The sequence below is a fragment of the Acomys russatus genome, chromosome 21 (assembly GCF_903995435.1).
Source record: "Acomys russatus chromosome 21, mAcoRus1.1, whole genome shotgun sequence".
NCBI classification, from domain to species: domain Eukaryota; kingdom Metazoa; phylum Chordata; class Mammalia; order Rodentia; family Muridae; genus Acomys; species Acomys russatus.
In genome coordinates, this window is record NC_067157.1 from 10,917,735 (window position 1) to 10,943,723 (window position 25,989).

Sequence of the window (25,989 nt, forward strand, 5' to 3'; positions counted from 1 at the left end):
CTGCCTCCTGAGTGCTAGGATTAAAGGCATGCGCCACCAGGCTGGGCTGAGAAATTCAATTCTTTGAACCCTTGAGGGAGAAAAGGAGAGCTGACTCCTGAAACTGCCCTCTGCCCTCCATACCCATCCAGAAGTGTGTGCCAACTCTTGCCTCGCTTCCTTTCCTCTTATCCTACACACACACACACACACACACACACACACACACACACACACACACACTCTCTCTCTCTCTCTCTCCAAGGTCTTAACAGGAACAGAGAAAAATAAAGAAATAGCAAAAACATAAAAGCATGCTCCAGGACATAAATTGGATTCAGTAAGATACTAAGAAAGAGACAGACAGAAATGGGGACCAAGACCATGTCTCAAAATAAAGGACATGAAGCTGAAGAGGTAATCTGGGAAAAAGCATTGTGGGAGAAGTGAGGAAGGAGTTAGTGGGAGAAGGGAGTTAAACAAATACAGAATATAGTCAATGCATGTATAAAATTCTCAAGGAATAGAAATATTTTTTAAAAGAGAAATTGAACACAATCACTAGGTAAAAATGCACAATGGTGTATTCAATGTACAATACATTTTGCCAATTCCTCACAAAGTTCTATATTGGAATTACCATATGTCTGAGCAATTCTACTTCTTAAATATACACCCAAAACAGATGAAGACATATGTTCAAACAAAAATATGTATACATATTTACATTATTCCTAGGTGCCAAAAAGTAGAGAGAACACAAATTTCCATTAATGGTAAACAAAATGTGGCCATATTATTATTCATCCACAAGAAGGAAATATTAGTACATACTGCAACAGGCATGCCTTGAAAATCTCATGCTGAGTTGAATGGGTCAGACCTAGAAGACCAGACTGTTGATCATCCACTGCAGAAGGCAGATATACCTGCCAGAATCGAGAGAGGAAGGAATGAGTAAGGACTCAAAGGTCTGGGGCTCTGTTTGGGGGATGGACGTCTTCTGGAATTAGGCTGTAGTAACAGTTACAAAACACTGTGAATGGGCTAAAAAAGGATGGACTGAACCATTTTTGTTTTTTCCCTTATTGACACAGGGACTCTATATGAAACCTTAGATGGCCTGGAATTTGCCGTGTAGACAAGACTGGCCTCAAATTTAAGAGGTCCACCTGCCTCTGCCTCCTGAGTGCCAGCTAAGATTAAAGGCATGGCCTACCAAGACCCACTTTTCTTTCTTTCTTTTCTTCTTCTTCTTATTCTTTTTTTTTTCTTAAGTTTTATATTTTCCGAGGGTTTTGCTGTTTTTTTGTTTGTTTGTTTGTTTGTTTTGTTTTGTTTTTTGTTTTTTTAAGACAGAGTTTCTCTGTGTAGCCTTGGCTACCATGAACTCCTTTTGTGGACCACGCTGGCCTCCAACTCACTGTGATCCACCTGCAACTGCCTCCCTGAGTGCTGGGATCACAGGAGTGAGTTTTATATTTTCAATCTGTGTCTGTAAGTGGATATATGCACAAGACTGAAGGTGTGCATGGAAACCAGAGACTTCTGATCCCCTAATGTCTGAGTTACAGGCAGTGACTTGTGAACCCTCCAATGTAGGTGCTGGGACGCAAACTCACGTTCTCTCCAGGGACAGGACGTTCTCTTACTCTATCAAAAAACCTTTCCCCCTGAAACTGAGTTTCACTATGTGGCCCAGGCCTTAAATCTCTATGCTCACTGGGCTTGGTAGCACATGCCTTTGATCCCAGCACTTGGGAGGCAAAAGTAGAACTTGCGAGTTCCAGGCCAGACTGGCCTACAAGGCGAATCCAGGACAGCTACACAGAGAAGCCCTGTCTCAAAAAACAAAAAACAACAATAACAAAAAACCCTTATGCTCAGCTAATCTTCCTGCCTCAGCCTCCCAAGTAGCTGCATAGAACTGTGAATTTTGTTAAATTCTACCTTATTTATTTTAAAAAGCTTATTATGTATAATTGTTTTTAAATACAATGTAAGAAAATATATCAAAATACTAACAGTACTTACCTCTAAGTGGTCACAAATATTTTCTGCCTTTTGTTCTGACCTTGTCACTATGTATCCATATGTAAACCAGGAGGACCTCAAACTATCAATCCCCCAGCCTCAGCCTCTTGAATTCTGAGATTACAGATATGCACTATCACACTCAACTATATTCTTCTTTGTTTTTCTGAAATTCATAACTTTCTTTACTGTCATCTTTATAGACTGGTTTTTACAATATGTAAATTAAAACATTTATGATACTTTAAACATCTTTAGGAGATAAGATGTTGGTATATTGCCCAGGCTGGCACAGAACTCCACACTGGAGCGCCTCCTTCTCAGCCCACAGTAAGCAGCCAGGACTACAAGTGCACATGCTTAAAGCAAGGGGCTTTTGCTTGTTTGAGTAATGAAATTTACACTCTGTACTTTTTTGTTTGGTTGGTTGGTTGGTTTTCTGAGACAGAGTTTCTCTGTGTAGCCTTGGCTGTCCTGGACTTGCTTTGTAGACCAGGTCGGCCTCAAACTCACAACGATCTGCCTGCCTCTGCCTCCCGAGTGCTGGGATTAAGGGCGAGCACCACCACAGCTCCACTACACTTTGTACTTTTAAAAACAAAAAGGTTATGAAGTCTTTGAGAATTTCATACAATGTATTTTAACGTTAATTTCCCCTCCCAATTCCTTTCCCATCCACCCCCACCTCCTACCCACCCGCCTCCCAGTTCTCACTCATACCCAACATGGATACACCAGTCAGTGCAGACCAACTAACTACTTGGGTGTGGCGCCTGCCCCGAGTGTGATCAACAGACCAGCATTCACACCATTAGAGACTGACTCTCCCTCTCACAGCTGCTGCGCATGCTCCTCAGTTTCAGGTGAGGCTGTATGGCCCCCCTCCTCCTCTCTCTGCTGGGATTCTGTGTGGTTTGAACCTGCCCACGCCTTAAGCATGCTGCCCCAACTGTTCTACGTGCCAATGCACAAATCCTGTGCACAAAGCTGTGTCCAGAAAGCTTCCTTGAAGTAATCCATCACTGTTAGCTCTTCTAATTACACAATACTTTTTAAATGGTTTATCACTTTTAAGTGGGATAGCAAATATATTTTCCAAAATAGTTCAAGAATATATCATTTTGAATAAGTCTTCCTCTCAGATGTAAGTTCCTGGGATGAATCCTCAACTTTTCTCTCAACCCAGATTTCCATCCCACAGAAAATGCTGTTAGTAATTTGTTCCAAATATTAATTACTTCCTGGTTTTGCAAACAGATTATACCTGTCTCTCTCATTTGTCTTTGCATTATTAGCTGTGTCACAATACTTGGCGCATGAAGGGAATCACATGATGAATAGTAAAGGATTAATTAAATTAACTGGCACAAATGGAAGAAGGCTCGATGGCGTCATACATCACAGACAGGCAGGCAGAGAATGGATGCGCTTGCGCACGGAGGGAGCGGGCCAATGAGCAGGCTGGGGGAGAAATGTGGACAGACGGAGATTATTCAGAAATTATTACCATAGGGCTAGCACGACTGTCTTTGCTAAGTGATCTAACTCCTTGTCACTATTGCGCCCCATTCCTTTGTATCATTCTGTCTGCTTATCATGACGCAGCTCTCTTTCCCCACTGTTTTTGGCTGTGCAGGAGTTAAATGTCAGGTTTCCTCACACTAAACTGTCTCTTTCTTGTTAGTCATTCACAAAAAAAAGAAAGAAAGAAAGAAAAAAGAAAAAGAAAACACTAAAAAGAAATATAGCTGGATATAAAAATATACCAAATGTTATTTGGGGAAATAAGAAAGAGATCTTAAATTTTTTCAACTACATTTTTAATAAAAAGGTACTGAATTTACAGGCAACACAATACTTAAAAAGGCAGAATTCAGCACATTCCTTCAATGTCCCTACACATCGGTAAGTAAAATAAATATGTCTCTGAAAGTTAAACTAGAAAAACTTTCCCATTGTCTTAGTGTAAAATCAGACTGTAAGAAACTCTAAGAAGGAGAAAAGAAAGACAGTACATAATATCACCATCATCATCATCATCATCATCAAATGACTGGAGAATTCCTCAACTGAGTGTGGTAGCACATGTCTTAAGTGCAGCACTCAAAAGGATCAGAGGCAAGTGGCTCCCTCTGCATTCTGGACAGCTTTGAGGCTACCTACTGAATTTTGCGTAAGGGCTGCTTAATGAGACACTGTCTCAAAATCTAAAGCCAACAAAACCCAACAACATAGAGAAGAATCCCTAGCAGGTAAGTGTGCCTGCTGTCCATACCTGAAGCCTTGAGTCCAATCCCCAGAACCTACCTTCTCCTCCTCCGCTTGCTCCTCCTCCTCTCACTTCTCCTTCTCATTCTTCCTCCTCTACTAACTCCTCCACCTCCCCTCCTCTACTACCACTAACTCCTCTTCCACCACCACCACCTCCTCCCTCCTCTTCCACCTCCTCCTCCACCACCACTACCTCCCTCCTCCTCGTCTTGCTCCACCACCGCTACCTCCTCCTCGTCTTCCCCCACCACTGTTACCTACTCCTCCTCCTCTACCACCACCACCTCCACTGATAAGGGGTGGGACATGCAATGACGTGCATCTGTAATCTCAGCATTCCTACAAGCAAGGACAAGAGAATTCAGGAAGTCTGCAAGCTAACTAGCCCAGACTATGCTTCACAGCAGCAGAGGGGAAGCATCATCCTCAACAAGGTGGAAGAAAAGAACACGGGCCAGACAACTGTTCTCTAAGCCCACTTGCAGGCAGTATCATGAGCACTAGCACTCTACGTCTGTCTCTGTCTTTCAGTCTCTCTCACACACATATACACTTTTTAAAATTTCTTTAAAAGCTGTTTACAAAAACAAAACAAAAGAAGGGAAGAAGAAGCTGGGCGCATGCCTTTGATCCCAGCACTTAGGGAAGCAGAGGCAGGCAGATTGCGAGGTTAGCCTGGTCTCCCAAGTGGAAAGCAAAGGCTACACAGAGAAACCCTAACTTAAAAAACCAAAACCAAACAAACAAAAAAATAAAAGGACTGCTTATAGCCAGCAACAAGACACTGGAAATTCAGAATCTTGACTTCAAGTCATAATCAATAAGATTCCATTGAAGACCAAACTGGTAACTAGGAAATTAAAGTACAAATCTCTCAGAATACAGAAGTAGTGAGGGCTGAATGTTGACAATGAATTTAAGCAACACTAAAGGACGTGCAGAGGAGGGACTACTGGCTAGTAAGCATACCTGAAGAGGAAAATATGAGAGACACAGAGAAAAGAAACAAATCAATAACAGGACTGAAGAATTGTGCCTGGAACCGCAGCACTTGGGAGGTAGAGGCACGCAAACGAGGGGTTGAAGCCCCCCCTTGGAGACCCTCTTGGGTCCCCTTGCTGCCCGCAAACAAAAGAAAGGACTCAGAGAAGGATTGGAAAACCAGAAGAGTAAGGCTAAATCTACTCATTACAGAGTTTAACCTCCCAGCCGGGCTTTGGAGGGGCATGCCTTTAATCCTAGCACTAGGCAGGCGAATCAATGTGAGTTTGAGGCCAGCCTGATGTACAAAGTGAGTCCAGGCCAGCCAAGGCTACAGAGAGAAACCCTGTCTGGGTGGGGGGGGGGGGGGGGGGGGGGGGGGGGAGGGGAGACTCTGCATATTACACAAACTCCTCTTAGTCGTGTGCTAATACCTAATGAAATTTCAATCGATGATAAATCACACGTTAGTGGTCCCACAACACAATGGCGCTGACAACTTCCTAATGCCTAGAGTCACCACAGCAGCAGAGCACAGCACCCAAAGCAAACTACCAGAGATGTTGGCAAGTAGTTAACATCTAGACCATCAGTTCTCCGGCTGTGGGTCACACCCCTTTGGGGCGGAGTCAAAGGACCCTTTCACAAGAGTTGCTATCAGGTATCTTCCACGTCAGACATTTACATTACGTTTCCTAACAGCAGCAAAATTCCAGTTATAACGTAGCAACAAAAATAACTTTATGGTTGGGGTCTCCTCAACATGAGGAGCTGTATTAAAGGGTTGCAACACCAGTAAGCTTGAGAGCCACTGCTCTACACAGAAAGTTGAGTTCTTGGTTGCTGAAAAACTGGATTAAAACTTTTACCTCTCAAGTAGATTCTTACAGTTTTTGTTGTTGTTGTTGGAAAGTTTTTATTGGTTTTGGTGGTGGAAAGGGCTGCTGTTGAGAAACAAGCAGAGGGTCTCTCTGTACCCAGACTGCCCTTGAGCTGGGGACGGACCCTCCACCAGCTCCTGGGTGCTGAAGAGAACAAGCAATTCTCACCACAGCACATGGTTGTTTTCAAAATGACTGCTAAATAAGCTCAAGGGGCAGCGGCGGTCAAGCCTCCAAGCCTGACAACCTGAGTTTGACCCTACTGTCCACACGGTGTAAGGCAAGAACGGACACCTCCAAGTTGTCCTCTGACCCCACGTATGCACCATGGCACATGTGCTCACGGTCGCACACATACACAAACATATATCCATATATATATAACAATATATATATTAATTCTAAGGGGCAGGAGGTGCTAGAAAGACAGTTCAGCAGTTAAAGGAGACTCCCTGTTGCTCCCATGTCAGAGAGCTCAGAACCACTGGGATCCCAGCTCTCCAGAGCCCAAGCCTTCCTCTAGTCTCAAGGGCACCTACAGACACAGAACAGACTCACATTTGCATTAGAACAATCTTTTTTAAAAGAATGAGTTAAATAAGCTCACCAGTAGTAAGTCAAAACCAGCAAGCAGCATCACTGCTTTTCTCAAAAGTTAAATTTACTTTTTTGCATTCGTTTTGTGGTGCAAAACTACTTCTTTCTCTCTTCTTAGAGGGCTGGGAACTAAAGCCAGAACCTCAAGCAGGTGTGCGGAAGACTCTCAGACCTGGCCAGCATTCCTGACCTCTTCAGTGCGTTACTGCTAATGGTATCTTTAAATGTAAATTAAACCACTGAGGAAAGTCAATGCTTTTTTTAGTTTCCATGATTTTAGCCCTGGCTATCCTGAAACTTGCTCTGTACACCATGCTGGTCTCAAACTCAGAGATCCGCCTGCCTCTGCCTCGGCACCGCCGCCACCCAGGCAGCTCATTTTTCATTTGTTTGCACATTTGCTTATTTAGATCTACAATACTTAGAGAACTATGATTCTTTCCTCTCCTTTCCTCAACTCCCTTCTCTTGCCCTCACCACAATCTTAAAGGTTGAATGTTTCTACACATGGTTTTCTTTTGAACAGCTTATGTGTCTGTGGGCTGCTAGACAAATTATCTTGATGCTGTGCAAGCATCCTATCTAAATACCACAGGTAACACACTTCATGTGGCCCCTATGCAACTGAGGGTGTGGTAAATCCAGTGTACAGGAGATACAGTAAACATAATATGAAGCGCTGAGACACAGTAATTTATTATCGACTACCCTCTCATTTTGTTTCTAAGTAGAAAATAGACATTTAAAGTTTCTTCAAAGGGCTGGAGAAATGGCTCAGTGGTTAAGAGCACTGGCTGCTCTTCCAGAGGTCCTGAGTTCAATTCTCAGCAACTACATGGCAGCTCACAACTGTCTGTAATTCCAGTTCCAGCTGATCTGACATCCTCTCACAAACATACACACAGGCAAACACCAATGCAAATAAATTATTTAAAAAATAAAGTCTCTGCAAGAAAGCTATGCCTTTTCTATAGTAAGACTTACTATATTTGTTTGATCCCCAGCACAAGAGAGGACTTATAATTGAAATTAAAGACATTTTATGAGGATACCAATTATCTGAGGACTTTAAAGGTTTTTATTTCTCTGATCCATCACTCACTCTTGCAGAATTCAATAAAAAAAAAAAATACTGCTGCGCACTTGTATCCTGAATTACATCCTGTCCTCTCTCTTGAGAGGCTCTTTCTCCTGCACAGTGCACGTTCTAAACAGCTATTGCAGGAAGCACTGGACTATCAGCTATTTATACATGGACAAATCTTTAAAATAGCATCATCGGCTAACTCTGCATGGTTCCAGACAAAAAATGCTATTTTTAAGAAATGGTTGGGCTGGTTACTTAAATTTAAAATGCACTCTAAAAATAATACTTCTTGTCACTTTGTTTTGGAACCAAAAGGAAATGCTAGCATTATACAGCCACAACATAACACAGCAACAAACAAGTCCATCGTTTACAAACACTGAATTACAGTAATTTGGGGGGCTTGGGGAGGTTTTTTGTTTGTTTTTGAGACAAGGTCTCACTATGTAGCTCTGGCTGGCCTGGAACTTACTATGTATACCAAGCTGAACTCACAGAGATCTGCCTGCCTCTATGCTCCCCTGCTGGGATTAAAGGTGTTTGCCACAATTAGCAAAACTCAGCTTTCAAGCTGCAAATAGTCAAAAAACGATCTAAGCACTCTAACTATAATGACACCTCAAGAAAATTTCACACTGCAATATATTAACTTAAACAGTCTATAGCAGCATCTAACCCTGACTGCACTATATTAAGCATTTTCCAAAAAACAAGTTCACCGTCTAATATCATATATCAACCTCCTGCCCAGTCTACCAAGTCCCAAAATAAGTGACAAAAAGTAAAAATACTTTCTTCATCAACACTGATTTTGTATTTAAAATTTTTTTCTGGTTGGAATTCTATGCTACTAGAAGAATCGCATCTGGAAGCCGCTGACGTGTCGTGTGGCACACACCTATCCTAATGAATAGCTCAAAAGCCACCTCTTAATCTCCAGTCCTTAGACATGCATCCATAGTATTAGCGAACAATTTCAAGTCATTACTTCCAAGCGCCAAAAGCTTCTAGGAATTTAACTTACAGATACATTAATATGCAGAAGATGGCACTTACTGGAATATTCACAGTGTTAGTACTAGCAAAAAACTAAAACAATGCTAAATTTCCATCAAGAAAGATAGTAATCATGTGTCAATAAAATAGAAAACAGTAAAACTATTAACAAGACATTTCTGCTCTTAAAATAGCCAACAGTTAGCCGGGCGTGGTGGCACACGCCTTTAATCCCAGCACTTGGGAGTCAGAGGCAGGTGGATCAATGTGAGTTTGAGGCCAGCCTGGTCTACAAAGGGAGTCTAGGACAGCCAAGGCTACACAGAGAAACTCTGTCATGGAAAAAAAAAATATGCAATGGTCAATCTTCAAGTTGTAGAAGTTTAAGAAGAGAAATATACAGACTACAGCATTTATCATATGGAATGGCATGTTTAATATATATGCACAAAAGAAAATCAATCTAGAAACTGCCTCCAGAGAAGAAGATTACAACAGTGAAAGATCTGTTATTGCGGCCTTTTCATGCCCTTGCAATTATTAACTAAACATGCTCTGTATTTTACAAAACCTTTTTTTAAGATTTATTTTTATTTTCTGTGTCTGCGTATTTTACCTACATGCACGTATGGACACCACATTCATGCACGGTGCCCATGAAGTCCAGAAGAGTTCACGGAGTCCCTTGGAACTGCAGTGACGATGACCGTGAGTCACCATGTGGGTGCTGGGAATCAAAGCTGGGTCCTCTAGAGGAGTAGCAGAGCACCCCTGACTGCTAAACCATCTCTCCAGCCCACTAAATAGTTTCTTTGAAACACTAGCTAAATATCTTCAATTTATTACAAAGCTGGTGTGGCTCCTTTCCACTGTGTATTTTTCCTTACCAATCTATCTCAGACTCAGTTGTAACTAGGTACGACCGAGATGGCTGCACAAAGCCTGAAACATTTAATATCTGCTGCTGCCCACAAAGTTTGATGCTATCAAAATGCATTTAAAAATTATTTCCCCCACACATACACTCATGCACTGGTGCTTTAGCAATACCAATCAACAAAGATGAAAGTAAATAAAATTGTATTTAAGACTTTTTTAAAAAAATTATTTCCCTTAGGCCTCCAAAATAAAGCTTTAAAGAAAGTCTGTATTGCAAAAATAAGCTAATTAAATATAAGCCAATGTTCATTTTACTTACTAACTGCTAAAAATACTTTCTAACCATAAATCTGTAATATCAAAAAAGAATTCCTGAAATATATAAGTGCTGACATTTTCTAAGCATTGCTATAAAATAGCTATTAAAAGCACAGAAGACAGAATTCACAGTCTAGCAAAAACCGGTCTGCTCTAAGAGGAAAAAAACTGCTTACCATTTCAAAATAACTATTTTCTTTACCAACATCTATTAACAGAAACGGTAAGGTACGGCAGTGTGTATCTGTATTTCCAGCACTCTAGAATCTAGAACAAGGAGGATGGGGAGTTCAAGACCAGCCTGGGCTACATAGCAAGGCTCTGCCTCAAAATGAAAGGGAGGCAACTAAAGATATAACTTCTTAGGGGAAAAAGCTATACACACACGCACGCACAGTCGCATATGCACGCACACAAACGTGTGCACACACAGAGGGGAAGGGGGCACACTGACTAGAGCTAGACCTGGGAATACAGCTAAGCTGCTACTGTGCTGGGTTTGCAGATGTTGGAGTCTGCGCCTATAATCCTGGCACAGAAGGGCAGAGAGGAGAGATGAGAAGTTCAAGGTCTGTCAGTGCTGTAGAAATACACCTAGTCACCTAACTCATAGAACATCACCATTTCACGAGGTCTCTGGGAGTCTCGGGCCAGCCTGGTCTGCATGTAAGACCCTATCTATATACCCTTACTATACAGCCAAGCTGTGCTAGACACTGAAACTACAACTTATGGGCGATTGTACCATCTTTTGTAGTGAAACTGCATCCATAAGGAAGAACAGAAGCGTGGCTCGGGGCACTGAGTGAGTGAGGGGAACCCTGGCAGAAAGCAAAAGAGCCGAGTCCTCAAGTGTGAACAAGAGTTGGCCAGATATGGAAAGAGAAGGAAATCAGAATTAAAATTTAGAACAATGTCAGACAGAAAAAACTAAGTGCTAGGAAATGAAGTCCAACGCTACAAAAGTAAGTCACTTCAACAACTTGGGAAAAAAAGGAATTGGTCAGATCTGACTGCAAATGTCTTCTGCCAAGTTAGGGGGCTGAACCGTAAGACGTAAGAGTGTGTAATTTTCCCAAACAAAATATACCTGACTTTATTTCCAGGAGAATGACAATGCAGCTACTTGGATGTTGGTCTACAGTGAGAAATGACTAAAGGCAGACACCAATTCTAGGCTGTGCAATTCAGAGAACGGCCTACAGCTGCAACACAGGTCAGAAGAGACAACGCGCGTGTTCTCTCTTCTTATGAATCCGCAGCCGCGGGCAAGCTACCAACTTTACCCCACATCTCCTCCTCTGCGCTCCATGATTAAATGCCCTTTTTGTGTAATTTTCCCCCTATTTCTGGTATGGGTTTTTTGTTTGCTTCTTTCATTTTTGCTTTTTGTTTTGCACAAAAGTGTTTAAAATAAAATTATCAAAGCTAGAGGCAAAATGGTCTATTTCGTTCTCTTCTCCTCATGAAGTTCCAGACTCCTGTCCGTACTGCCGTGCGACGAGTGTGTAAAAAGAGGAAGTCCACTAGATCATCCACAGCTCTTGACAGTTTGAAAATACTGTTATCACAGAGCCAACTGTCTCTTTAACCTCCAGAAGCCACCAATAAAAATGCAAACTTAAGATCTATAAACCAACTGTGAAAACTCCATTAAAAACAGGCGGGTGCTGCTGTACCGACTATTAGCCCATCTACAGCGACCTGAGCTTACACCTACTGTGAAGGACTTCACGACATATTAAACCGTGCATGCCGTCCTACGACAAAACTGAAACTCTTAAGAACTCTGGCAGCCATTTTACTTTCAATTTCCAAGAAGTACCTTTCAAAAACATGAATCAAAAAGGAACTTTAGCTACTCTTGGAAATCCAACTCACATTAAGCAATTTTCACACATAATCCTATGCTGTAGAATCAGGGGTTTATGACCCTTTTAATAAAAAAAAAAAAAAACCAGCAATATTCCTTGATTTATCATAAAGAGTGTTCCTAACTAGAAAAATATCTTCAGACTCATCACTATAAATTTCTATGTCCACTTTTTTTTGAGACAGGGTCTCATGTAGCCCCTGCTGGATAAAACTCACATATACCCAAATACAGCTCTGAACCCCTGATCCTCCTGGCTCCACTTCCCAAGCACTGGGATACACCCAGTCCAGTCCACCTGGTGTGGGACCCAGTCTTCTCGCCAACTAAGCTATATCCCCCAGGATAATGTGGAGTGTTTTACTAATAAAGAACAATTTTATGAATTCTCACTCATTCTAAAAGGTTCTAAAATATCCTGGAGCTGGAAGCACAGCTCAGTGGCAGAGTTGCATGCTGGGGGCTCTCAAGGCCCTGTATTTGACCCTAGCATCAATATATAAATTTGAGCCAAGAAAATGGTTCAGCAGGCAATGGTACTTGCCTGGTAACACCAGCATCACAGCTTTAATTCAATCCTCAGAACCTGTATAAAAGGTAGGCGAGCCGGGCATGGTGGTGCACGCCTTTAATCCCAGTACTCGGGAGGCAGAGGCAGGTGGATCGCTGAGTTCGAGGCCAGCCTGGACTACAAAGTGAGTCCAGGACAGTCAAGGCTACAGAGAAACCCTGTCTGGAAAAACCAAAAAAAAAAAAACCAGGCGAAAACCAATGCCACAAGTTGTCTCCTGACCTCCACATGCATGCCATGGCCCACACAGAATATTTATAAGAAGTAAATTTTAGGTAATTAAGCTTTTTTTGTAAAGGCATTTATTTCCTTTGAATGCCTGGCAAAAAGAGCACCCATGTGCCACAGGTGTGGAAGTCAGAGGACAATCTTGTGGACATGGTTCTCTCCTTCCACCATGTGGATTCCCAGGAGCACCTTAGGCCCCGTGTGACCTGACGTGCCACCACAGTGAGAGCTCAAGACCAACTGCTTTCTTTACAGGAGATGAAAAAATTTCCTTCTAAGCAAAAAATTAATGAGTAACATTTTTTATTAAGGGAAAAAACCTTGGGAGAAATAAGCCCTGGTGTCATGTTGCATGGCAAAATCGCATATAATCATGAGATATTCAATGTATCAAGTAGGCTAGAAACAAGAATTCTAAATGTTTTCAACACAATGAAGTGCTAAGTGTTTGAAGAGACAGTTTTACCCTAATTTAAACAGTATTCAATACATACAATGTATACAGAAATCACTTAGTAGCATACAAGTATGAATATCTTTATACACCAATTAAATATAAAAAGGTGAAAGACTCACAAGCCGTGCATTTCTACCCTGCTATAATTCCACGCTGCACAGTGCCGCCTATATTAAAATCTCATTTTGAAGGAGCTAACAGTCTGAAAGCTATCACTGAAGGTTTTCCTACTGAGAGTTACTTCTTCCAACGCTCTTCTAAAGATAACAAGTTTTTATTTATGCTAGTATATGTGTGCATATATACATGTATGTATGCATGTATATATGTGTCTATATGCATATATAGTGTTATATAAGCTAGAATCATTTCTCTAGCAGGCCCTCATCTCTCTCGCTTCCTAAGATAGCATCAAGCATAATTCATTTTTCCTGGGCTTACTAAAATAAAATCTGAAAAGAGGTGAACTGCAATTTATAATGGCCAGAGGATACAGTCTTTTTCCATGCAAATCTGTATCACAGTTGAAAGCCATCACTAAACCCTTTTGCTCTTTCCAATTGCTGATTAGTAATAAATATAAAACTAATCCCACTAGTTGGGCGTGGTGGTGCACACCTTTAATCCCAGCACTTGGGAAGCAGAGGCAGGCAGATCACTGTGAGTTCGAGGCCAGCCTGGTCTATACAGTGAGTTCAGGACAGCCAAGGCTACATAGAGAAATCCTGTCTCAAAAAATACCCAAAAACCTAACCCCACTACCAAACTGCAAGAGACCTAAGTGTTTACTGTAAAACCAAGAATCTGGACCACACACTTTATCCAAGATAAATAATTAAATAAATAAAACCTATCATGGTTTGTTTTACGTGTGATATGGTGGTCTGAACATGTGGGATAGTTGTCTGAAAATATGAGTATTTTCATATTCTAAGTGAGCTTTTTTTTTTGGTTGATTGGTTTATTGTTTAGTTTTAGTGTTGGTTTTTCAAGACAGGGTCTCTTGTGTAACTCTGGCTGTCCTGGACTCCTTCTATAGACCTAGCTAGCCTTCAACTCAGAGATCCCAGGCCTGCCTCTAGCTCCCAGTGTTGAGGGGTTTTTCTTTTGTTTTGTTTTGTTTTGTTTCTTTAATTCTACTTTGAAAATACAAAACTGACCTTATTTTGTTTATTCTAACTTACCAATTTCACAAAAAGAATAAGTGTATTTTAATCAAGATCTTTATTAGAGAGACATACTGAAAAACAAGTAGAAGTAAGAACTGGGTTTTGTTGTTGTTGTTGTAATCCCAGCCATTCATTGCAACCCAGAAGCAGAATATTTAATTTTTCTCAAAGTTTCCGGACAAATAAAAATATTTTAAGATATTTTTAATTTAAACTTATTCTAGATGAAGTCTATTGCAAAGTTAGCATGGCAACAGTCTGGGGCATAGGGGAAACTCCAACTTAACAATGTAACAGCATGTCCAAACAGAAGCACAGGGAATCCCTGTCAAGATTCCCACTGGAAAACCAACCTAACAAGTAGAGTGGATGCGCCAAAGACTCGGTGTAAGGCAAGTCCAGTACCCTACAGCCCCTGGCCTACACTCAAGAACTAGTGAGAATTCAAAAAACAACCCAGACAACTGAGTAGCTTGGCCTCGACAGTTCTACCTGGACAGCAGTGCAAATTGTCCCGGCACTGTATGTAACACTTTATATGGTTGTGTTCTGTTTTTTCCTCTTATAAATTTAGCACATGCACTGCCTACTTTGATGCTGGCACTGCCTACTTTGATGCTGGCGTTCTTCCGTCAACCATGTCAAACCCCAGCAGCATGAAGGAGCCCTAAGTAGCACTTCAAGTCTCAAGTGTGATGACAAATCTGCTTCTCAAACATGCTCCATCACAATCTTACAATCTCTCTTCTGTACAGTCTGACAGGCTTTCTAAGTTACAGAACCTGGAGGAAAGGAATTCCTTCCAGGATGGGTACCAAGGTGACAACTGGCTTTAAACCCACCATTCCCAGGCCAGAAGCTGGTTCCACCCGTCCTATTCTGCACGCCGGTCCGCCGTCCAGCCCAAAGGAGATTTCTCCATGCATTATCCAGCTTGGCTTTTACTAATATAACAATCCATACAAGCTTCCCAGGAGATTCCTATAGATTTCCTCAACTAGGAAGGAACACAGTGGTTCAGGGCCAGGTCTGCATCACTCCGTTTTCTGTTCTTGATGGTCTAGGTTCTCCATAAACACTACCAAAGGAGCCACTTGACAGGATGACGAATAGAGGATATTAATACTCAAGATTTCTTCCTGAAGAAAAAAGAAAAGGAGCCGGCGGAAGGTAGCGCACACCTTTAATCCCAGGGCTCACAGGCAGAGGCGGGAGGATCTCTGTGAGTTTAAGGCCGGCCTGGTCTACAAAGTGAGTCCAAGACAGCAGGGGGGGTAGGGAGGGGGGGTTACAGACACAGGAGGGGGAGGTGTGGAGAGGTGATGGCATAAGCCTTTAATCACAGTACTTAAGAGGCAGAGGCAGGCAGATCTCTGAGTTCCAGGGCAACCAGGGACAGGGAGACCCTGTCTGAAAAGGGGGTGAGGGGACCAAGAGGCAGGAAAAGTAGGCACCAGAGAATACTCTGCACTTATGATATACAGTTAATCCCTCTCCAGAGTCCGCCTTCAGAGTGCTGAATTCAGAATATTAAAGTGTGGAATCGGGAGCAGGTGAGCAAAAAGGATCAGGAAGTCCCCAGGTAATCCACAGGGATGCTGGGTTGGCAGCGTCGAGGGAGTCAGACCCGAGGAGGCCAGCCGGGACCCCGGCGCTCGCTCGGCCACCAGACGGGCGGCGGCCCCCGCGAGCTTTCAAACCGCCGCCCCGGGAAGGCGCTGCGCCGATTGGAAGTTCCACCACGCCCGTCACCAGCCCAGGGCCAAACCGGTAACTCCTCAGCCAAGCCCTCCAGCGAGTCCCCCGGGACCAGACCCCTAAACTCCACCTCCAGGCGCGGTCTCCACCAGGTCCCGCCGCCGGCTGTAAGCAAGCAGCGGCCACTCGAGGCGGGACCGACGACCCCGACGGGACTGCGCTGTGCGACTTGGAGGGGCGCGACCGGCCAGCGGAGGGCGGCAGCACGAGTGACTCCGAGTCGGCCCGGGACGTCGCTCCGCGACCCACGCCTCCTCGCCCCGTGCAGACCCACCCAGCCCTCCGGGGTCGCCGCGGCGGCGGGGACCGGGCGAGCCCACTCCCCCGCCCGCGCTCTTACCCATCTTTCCGCCTCGCTTTGTAGACGTGCCCGTAGGTGCCGCGTCCCACTTTGCACCCTTCGTACTCAAACAGATCCTCCACCCGCTCCCGCTCCGCCGCCAGCTTCGCCTTGAAATCATAATCCATTGTCTGCTTCCCCCATAGAGAAACCGGGACGCGGGGGCCGCCGCCACTCAGTCCCTCCTCCGCCGCCGCCGCTCCACTTCTCCAACAGCCGCCGCTCGGGCGCGCGCGCGCCGCCCGCCGCTCCGCGGTCCGCCTTCAGCAAGGGACTCCACGGCGGCCGCGGCAGCCACCTCCTCCGCCTCCTCCTCCTCCTCCTCCGCGGCGGCGGCGGCGGCGGCTCCCGCAGGCACCCACAGTCCCGCCTCCCCCCTTCATTTCCTTGTTTTGGAACCTGGTGGGCCGCGCCGCGGCTTTCTCGAACTCATTAGCGAACCAAGCGGCCCGCCCCCGAGGTGGCCGGGAATCCTGGGGAATGTAGTTCAAGAGGCCCCGTGAGCCTTGAGGGTTCCTCGAGAGCGAGGAATACAGTTCCCAGAGATCCTTGGGCCATTTGGGCCACGCCCCCACACGGCGTGCACGCCTGCGCACTGCAGCCGCCCCACCTCCTCAGGTAGCGCTTGACTCTCTGTTCCAGTAAACTGTAGCGCAAAGTTACAGCGGGCTTTCTGCGAGCCCGTGGGAGTTAGTGGGAGGGAAGCCTTTGCCCAGCAGGGAAGGAGATAACGCGGCTCTGACCGTCCCTGGGCTAGGAAAGCGGGAAGCACGTCAGGAGAGTCTCGCCCAGGAGTTAATCCTGGCGCATCCAGAGGCGAGAACTAGGGTTTACACAGTTGTACTACACATTGTTTGTTTTCTTGGGCAATTGATCCTCCTGTTGCCCCGCCCCTTGCCGCGGCTTATTGGCAGAGACTGAAGAATGACGTCCTCTTTGGTGCGTGGGTACCTCCCGCTTTGGCTTCTTTCCCGCTCTTGATTGGTAATTGGATGTGCTCGGTTCTTCCTGATAGGTTAATCGTTTTTCTTTACGATGCAAAAATCGTATTTCAAAACCTGAACATTCAGCGGTTTCCCAGCTCTTGCTAGGGGAACCGTGAAACTTCTAGGGCCCACAGCCAATCATCTTTTCCTTGGCGCTCTCGTCGGTTTTATCCTAGCATATGCGGGTGCGGTAGCCCAGCTTTAACCATCTGTCTGAGAACAATTAAAGTGCCTGGAAGATTGGAAAGTGCAGCGTTTTAAAAATAATCATTTTTTGCTGGGTGATAAAGCGTTTTCACAGTCGATGCATAGTGGCGAGGCTCACCTAGGGAGGGGTTTAAGAAATTTATCTTAATCGTGATACTGATTCGTTATGGTGACTGGGGCTCAGGACCCATCACTTCAAAAAAGGACTGTAAGCGCCTAGGAAGTGCCACGCTAAAAATGTGCCCCTCTGCATATCGGTTGCCTTTAAACGAAAAGAAATTGAGATCTTAAACGCGTGTTTCAGCTCCCTTCCACTACCTAAAATTAAAATAGAAGGCAGAAGGCAGGAGGACCAGAAAGCCAAGATCATCCTCAGCTACAAAGAGAGAGGTGAGGGAAAGACAAAGAGGTAGAGGAGCAAACAGCAAAGAATCTGAGTTCACGAAGTATTGCAGATCTAAATAAACAAATATGCAAACAAATTTTAAAATTAACTAGCCAGATGGTGGTGGCACACATCTTTAATCCCAGCATTCCGGAGGCAGAGGCACGTAAATCTGTGAGTTCAAGGCCAGCCTAGTCTACACAGCTAGTTCCAAGATAGCCAGGACTGCACAGGAGAAAACCTGTTTGAAAATAAATAAACAAACAAACTGTAAGGGCACAAACCTCAGTGGTAAAAATCGACAGGATAGTTTCTAGGCTTGCTGTGAAAAAGTGAAAAAGTAGGTAGCATAAACCTGTCAGGCAGAACAGTCTGTACTCCTGTCACAACCTAATAATTTACGAGACAGCAACTAGTTTGAGTACTGCAAGACAAATAAGTAGACGTCAAAATATTAGTCTAGATGCTCAATGAATTTAGGTTTTACTGTTCTAGAAGTAATAAAGTCTTTTAATATGTGTCGGTCTAGCTGGGCAGTGGTGGCGCACACCTTTAATCGCAGCACTGGGGAGGCAGAGGCAGGTGGATCGCTGTGAGTTCGAGGCCAGCCTGATATACAAAATGAGTCCAGGACAGCCAAGGCTACACAGAGAAACCCTGTCTCGAAAAACAAAAAATAAATAAATTCATTCATTTTTTAAAATGTGTCAGTCTGTTTCAGGGCCCACACTATGTAGCCCAGACTGGTTTCAGACTCAGCATCCTCCTGCCACAGCCTCTCAGGCACTGGAACTACCTGTCTGTATCACTAGAGGCTGTTTATCAAACACTTTTGAGTTTAAGGTCTATAATCAGCCTGGGTGTTTCTAGAAAGATTCTTCTCACAATATTGTTGAGGACACGTTAAAGGAAAATGCCGGTGAAGGAGCTACCACATTATGCTGATAAAAACCTGAACCTCTGAAAAACAGCACTCATTAGGAGGAATGGCACATGTTGGGACTTGTTCAGAAATCACATTCAACAACTTGGTTGTTAATTAAATGTAGAGTCCACAGACAGGAAAGATTCCAACACAACGTCAGTAATATGGTAGAGCCCTGGACAAACTACAAGACACAGGACTGGAAGCATTATTAGAGAGAAAGAGTATAAATTTAGTTAGAATGTACTGATTGTAGTGCTGACAAGGAATAAAAATTAAAATAACAACTAGAGGGCTGAAGAGATGGCTGCACTGACTGCTCTTCCAAAGGGCCTGAGTTCAATTCCCAGCAATGACATGATGGCTCACCACCATCTATAATGAGATGTGGTATCCTCTAATGGCCTGCAGGCATTACATGCAGACAGAACACTGCATACATATATAAATAAATAAATCCTTAAAAAAAAACAACTAAGCCGGGCGTGGTGGCGCATGCCTTCAATCCCAGCACTCAGGAGGCAGAGGCAGGCAGATCACTGTGAGTTCCAGGCCAGCCTGGTCTACAAAGGGAATCCAGCATAGCTAATGCTACACAGAGAGACCCTGTCTCAGAAAAAAAAATACAACTAGAGAAATAGTTTTACTTTTCAATAAGAAGATTGTATAAATATACAGATTTAGAAACCATATAGTGTATAATTTCTTTGATTTGGGTTTTTTTGTTTTCGTTTCTGTTGTGGGTTTTTTTGTTTTTTTTTTTTTGGTTATTTGGTTTTTTGGTTTTTCAAGACAGGGTTTCTCTGTGTTAGCTTTTGGGTTTTTTTGTTTTCGTTTCTGTTGTGGGGTTTTTTTGGTGTTTTTTTTTTGGTTTGTTTGTTTGTTTGTTTGTTTTTTGGTTTTTCAAGACAGGGTCTCTCTGTGTTAGCTTTTGGCTGTCCTGGACTCGCTTTGTAGACCAGGCTGGCCTCGAACTCACAGCGATCCGCCTGCCTCTTGCCTCCCAAGTGCTGGGATTAAAGGCGTGCGTCACCACGCCCGGCTTAGTTGTTTCTTTTGATTGATTGTTGCGTTACTAGTTTCAGTGGTCAACTTGGCTGGATTTTTAAATGCTTAGGGCATTAATCTAGCACTCATTTGGGTGTTACTCTGAAGGTGTTTAGGGCGTAAATTGGCTAAGGGAGGACGCCCTCTGAATGGGCTGCAGGCACCCTGCTTGGCCTGGGATTCCAGACTGAATTTAAAAGAGGGAGGAGCCAGGTAGATCTCTATGAGCTCAAGGCCATATTTGTCTTCATAGTGAATTAAGACCAGCTAGGGCTACATAGCAAGATCCCATCTTTAAGAAAATCTTAAAAATGGACCAGCGAGATGAATTGGCGTGTAAAAAGCACCTGCCACCAAGCCTGACAACCTGAGTTCAGTCCCTACACAGAGGAAGGAGAGAACCAAACCAGCTCCCACAAGTGTCCTCTGACCCCCCTCTTGTAAGTCTGAAGTATGTACACACATTAAATAGTGTATTTATTAAAACTTTATCTCTGGTCTACACACACCAACACATGCGCGCGCGCGCGCGCACACACACACACATGCACAAGTTTAGCAATACAGTCCAGAGCCGGGCACGGTGGCACACACCTTTAATCCCAGCACTCAGGAGGCAGAGGCAGGCAGATCTCTGTGAGTTCGAGGCCAGCCTGGACGACAGAGTGAGTCCAGGATAGCCAAGGCTACACAGAGAAACCCTGTCTCGAAAAACCAAGACAGAAAAAAAGAAAAGAAAAAAGGGGGTGGGGGGAAAGGAGAATGAAGGTAGAAGAAGGAGTGTGCCAACCAGTGAGTGAGCCCCTTTTCCTGAGCGGGTGTGTCTACTGGGGCTGCCATTGCCCAGGAACTGAAAAGCACAGCTTCCTTTGCTTAAGACGGACTCAGTGAGTAATTCTCCAGAGAAGGGTCCAGACCTTCAGCCTTGGACACACAGGTCTTGTAATAAGATTTTCCCTGGAAAGACATAATGCAAAACATACACACACACACCACACCACACACCATACCCTAGATAGGGAGCCCATGATGGACCAAGTAAATGACTCAAAGTCAGCTGATCACCAAATCCCACCCTTGAACAAATGACAGCTCACTGGGGCACACTGCACAGCCCGAAGGGAGTTAAACAGGTTGGAGCGTGCCTTGTCGTGTGCCTCAGTTGCTTTGAGCCTCCTCTAGGCATTTGAACTGGTATCTGCTTCTTGTAGGCAGCTAGTCTCTCCTCTCACAGTCTTCTTTGCAGCTTGTCTTGTCTCCGTGGTTTTGGTTTTTGGTTTTTTTTTTTTTTTTTTTTTTTTTTTTTCCTTTTTCTTTTTTTCCACATTCGCTCTTTACCCTGGCAAGGAGGGTCTTAGAGAATTTGGTCAGTTTCGAGGACTTCCAGAAGCTGTTTTGAGTTGTTTGCTTTCTTGCTTAAAGAGTTTCCCTGTGGGGAGGGAATGTTTCAATCTGGGAGGAAACTGTTACACAAGACCACCCTGAGACAAACACATTGGGGTCTAAAGAGGGATGTAGTGTGGACTCTGCTTCAAGGTAAGCTCAAACAGCGTGTAACAATTTACCAGTATAATGTACATTACACTTCCACAAGCATGCACAAGGACATGCACACACGTGTACATACATGAGACATAAAACAGAGATTATGAAGAAGCATATACACTGTATGACATTTTTTGTTATTTGGTTTGGTTTGGTTTGGTTTGGTTTTTGGTTTTTCAGATGGGGTTTCTCTGTTACACAGAGCCGTGGCTGTCTTGGACTCTCTTTGTAGTCCAAGGTGGCCTTGAACTCACAGGTATCGGCCTGCCTCTGCCTCCTGAGTGCTCAGATTAAAGGAGTTGTACCACCACACCCAGCTCATACACAGATTTTTTTTTTTTTACATATACACTTATATTATTACACATTTGTGAAGAGAATGTAACTTTGCCTTAGGCCCAAGGTGAAAACAGTCCTGGGTGGCTGGACCCCACTGAGACTTCGTCTCTACAAACTGATGAAGATCTTAGATAGACTCAGAGAGAGAGGAAGTTTCAGCCCAAGACAAAAGACGGGCTCCAGTCCGCCCCAGGGTATTGTATTGCAAGAAGGAATTAGAACGCAGAAGCTGGAAAGAAAGAGAAGAAGGACATTACAGGAACGGAGTGAGAGAGATCAGAGGCTCCTGCCCGTGGTGTGGAGTTGGAGGATTTGGCGGTGGGTGGTGAGCTCGGTGGATTCCTCCAGGTTCGCTCCACAGATGTGCGGCCTGTGCGGCTTCTTCTGTTGGACAGAGGATCCGCTAGACTCCTGAGATTTACGCCAGGGGATTTGCCCCTTGGAACTGATACCCAGAAAGTTTCATTCTTGTTCTCCTTAATCTCCTTTCCCTCCTCTTTATAGGTATAGCAGGTATAGCAGGTACGTTCCTTTAATAAATTACTAATAAAGTAGAATCGTTAAGGAATAAGAGCCAACAAGTGACACCCAACATAGGGCCTGATGGGTTCTGTAATCTCTAATGACATGAAGATTCAAATTTCAAGGATGCTCTTTCAGGGGATCAGCAAACTCGCAGCTGCTGTTGCGAAACTCTTTCCTGCTTTCATACTTAGAGGGAATTTTCTGTTTTTTTCTTTGTCCTTTTATTGTATTTCATTCTTAGAGGGATTGGAAGAAAGGTTGATAAGATAGGAAAATCAGAATTGTCAGTAAATCCTATCCTTTTGGAAATGATTGTAGATTTGACTGAACAGCTGGAGAAAGTGCAGAAAAAAGTCGAAGGGCTGGGAAAGCAAAATCACCTTCGGTAGAAGAGGGCGAAGAAAAACGAAAACTAGAGGAACAGGAAAACAGACAAACAAAAAGGTCTTTGGAAAAAAAAAATTAAAAAAAAAATAAAAAAGATAAAAAAGGTCTTTGGAGAAAAATGTTCCAATAGAGGAAACCCTCCAGAGCCTCACAGACACCACCAGCTTTTCCAGTTACTATAAGACATGTGTGTGCTCATAGTGGTGCTGAGGAGCATGATGAAATGGCGTGGCGTCCAATAGATACGTTAGATTTAAAACATTTTAAGGAATATGTCGTCAGATATGGAATGGATTCGGCTTTTGTTAAACAAATGTTAAATAACTGGGCTACGCAGCATAGACTTGCCCCCCCCCCAAGATTGGAAAAGTTTGGTTTCAGTGGTATAAGAAGTGGCACAACAATTACAATGGTTGTCATGGTGATGAGGTGAGGCTGTGAGGACAGAACAAGCAAACATGACAAAGGGGATAACTATTGATAAAGATGATCGGGATAACTGTTGATAAAGATGATCGGGATAACTGTTGATAAAGATGATCGGGATAACTGTTGATAAAGATGATCGGGATAACTGTTGATAAAGATGATCGGGATAACTGTTGATAAAGATGATCGGGATAACTGTTGATAAAGATCAACGGCTTGGTGACGGGCGACATGCCATCTTAAGAGAACAAGTCCAATCTGAAGATAGAGTCATTGAACAATGTTGTGTTGCAGCCTTAAGAGCTTGGGACATGGTAGAGGAGCCTGATAAGACAACCGTTCCACTTACTAAGGTACTTCAAGGGTCTGGGGAAGCCTTCACAGAATTTTTGCAGAGATTGGGTACAGCTTTGGATAGAGCCATACCAGATTCTGAGACCAAACAGGCACTGAAACTGATCATGGCATATGAGGATGCAAATACTGAATGTAAGAGGGCCAAGTAGATCATTAAAGGAAAGAGGAGCTCCATTGGATGATTGGGTAAGAAAGGCAGTTAATATTAACTCTCAGGAGCATCAAAACAGTAGTATAGAACAAGCTATAGCCAGAAGTCTGCGATATCATAACTTCCGGTGATTTAATTATGGTAAAGTTGGTCATGTGCAAAGAAACTGTAGAGGTAAAAGTTCCAGACCTCATATATAAAGAACTCAAGGAATTAAACACCACCAAAACAAATAATCCAATTGAGAAATGGGGCTCAGAACTAAACAGAGAATTCTCAACAGAGGAATATCAAATGAGAAACACTTAAAGAAATGCTCAACATCTTTAGCCATCAGAGAAATGCAAATCAAAACAACTCTGAGATTCCATCTTACACCCATCAGAATGGCCAAGATCAAAAATTCAAGCGACACCACATGCTGGCGAGGATGTGGAGAAAAAGGAACACTCCTTCATTGCTGGTGGGAATGCAGTCTAGTGCAACCACTTTGGAAATCTGTCTGGCGCTATCTCAGATAACTGGGAATAGGGCTTCCTCGAGACCCAGCTATTCCACTCCTTGGAATATACCCAGAAGATGCTCCAGCACACAACAGGGACATGTGCTCAACCATGTTCGTAGCAGCCTTATTCATAATAGCCAGAATATGGAAACAGCCTAAGTGTCCCTCAGTAGAAGAATGGATAAAGAAACTGTGGTACATTTACATTATGGAATACTACTCAGCTATTAAAAACAAGGAATTTCTGAAATTTGTGGACAAATGGATTGAACTAGAAATGATCATAATGAGTGAGTTAACCCAGAAGCAGAGAGACTCAAATGGTATATACTCACTTACATCTGCACACTAGCCCAAGGGCCATGTCTCATGAAAGTCTTCACTTACCAGGAAAATGGGATAGTAGTGAGGACACCCTAAGGTGGGAGGAATATAGGAGTTAGGGAAATAGATGGATCCAGAGGGTCCTAGAAACCTACAAGAAGAACACTATGATGGTCAGATCTGGGCCCAGGAGTTCTGCTCCATCTATGGCACCAACCAAGGACACTACGTGCAGTCATCATCAACCCCCTACCCAGACCTTGCCAAGGGACAGAACATTCTCCACAGTTAAGTGGAGAGTGGGGACTGACCTTCACCCGAACTCTGGTGCCCCTTATTTGGCCATGTCCCCTTGATGGGTGGCACTCGGAGGAAGATAGCAGACTACCAAGAAGAAACTTGATACCCTAGCATCATATTCAGGGGGAGGAGGTCCCCCTCAGTCACAGTCATAGGGAAGGGGAATGGGGTGAAAGCGGGAGGGAGGGAAGAATGGGAGGATGCACGGGATGGGATAGCAATTGAGATGTAATATGAATGATTTTATTTTTCAATTAAAAAAATATTTAAAAAAAGAAAAAAATTAAGACAAAAAAAAAGTTCCAAGGCCGGGCGTGGTGGCGCACGCCTTTAATCCCAGCACTCGGAGGCAGAGGCAGGCGGATCACTGTGAGTTTCGAGGCCGCTGGTCTACAAAGTGAGTCCAGGGACAGGTCAAGGCTCCACAGAGAAACCCTGTCTCGAAAAACCAAAAAAAAAAAAAAAAAAAAAAAAAAAAAAAAAACCTAAGTCATTCTGTTTAAAAAAAAAAAAAAAAAAAAAAAAAGTTCCAGACCTCAGAATAACCAGTGCAATAACCCAGAAGAAAATATCACTCATAGGAGAGAACAAGGAGGTTCTGGCCATGATGGTAATGATATACCAAGACTTCCAGGGTACTATAGCCCTGTGGGAAAGGAAAACATTGGCCTAGGGGTTGTCAATCTAAAAGAAATACACAAGGTAATATCTTGATGGCAGAAAACGGCAGGGGGGCTCATCGGCTTGGGGCCCTGCCAACAGTACAAGCCAGTTCTCCCTGGCCAGTCCAGAAGTAATGGACTTGCAGGAAAATGAGGATTAGGTATCAGTGGCATAATGCATGCTACTGAAGGCAGCGCTGCCTTGGATCTGGCCGTGTATGTCTCTTACACTGTCTCCACAGGTTGAATGTTACAAAATAAGCACTGGTGTTTATGGTCCTTTGCCTTAAGGGACAGTAGGAATAATTATGGGAGGAAGTGGATTGACTTTTCAAGGTCTTATTGTGCATCCGGGTATTATAGATGGGGATTGTAAAAAGGAAATCAAAATCATGGCATGTATAAAGCAGGAGATGCAAATTAATGCAGGGGATAGAATTGCTCAGCTGTTACTGTTTCCTTACACCAAGGGCAGAGCCGCTCCAGTAGAAAGAAC

The 25,989-nt window shown here is 43.8% G+C and overlaps 1 protein-coding gene across 2 annotated transcripts in view; it reads right to left on the minus strand.

Annotated features, from left to right (window-relative positions):
- The window catches only part of Cdk19 (cyclin dependent kinase 19), a 128,334-nt gene extending 111,658 nt beyond the window's left edge, over positions 1 to 16,676 (minus strand). Inside the window, exon 1 of one of the 2 annotated variants that reach the window (XM_051164578.1) lies at positions 16,420 to 16,676. In XM_051164578.1, coding sequence (XP_051020535.1) covers positions 16,420 to 16,547 — 128 coding nt within the window. In that variant the 5' untranslated portion in view covers positions 16,548 to 16,676. The remainder of the gene's footprint in view (positions 1 to 16,419) is intronic. The other variant, XM_051164579.1, reaches the window with a different exon arrangement.
- Between the last annotated feature and the right edge of the window lie 9,313 nt (positions 16,677 to 25,989).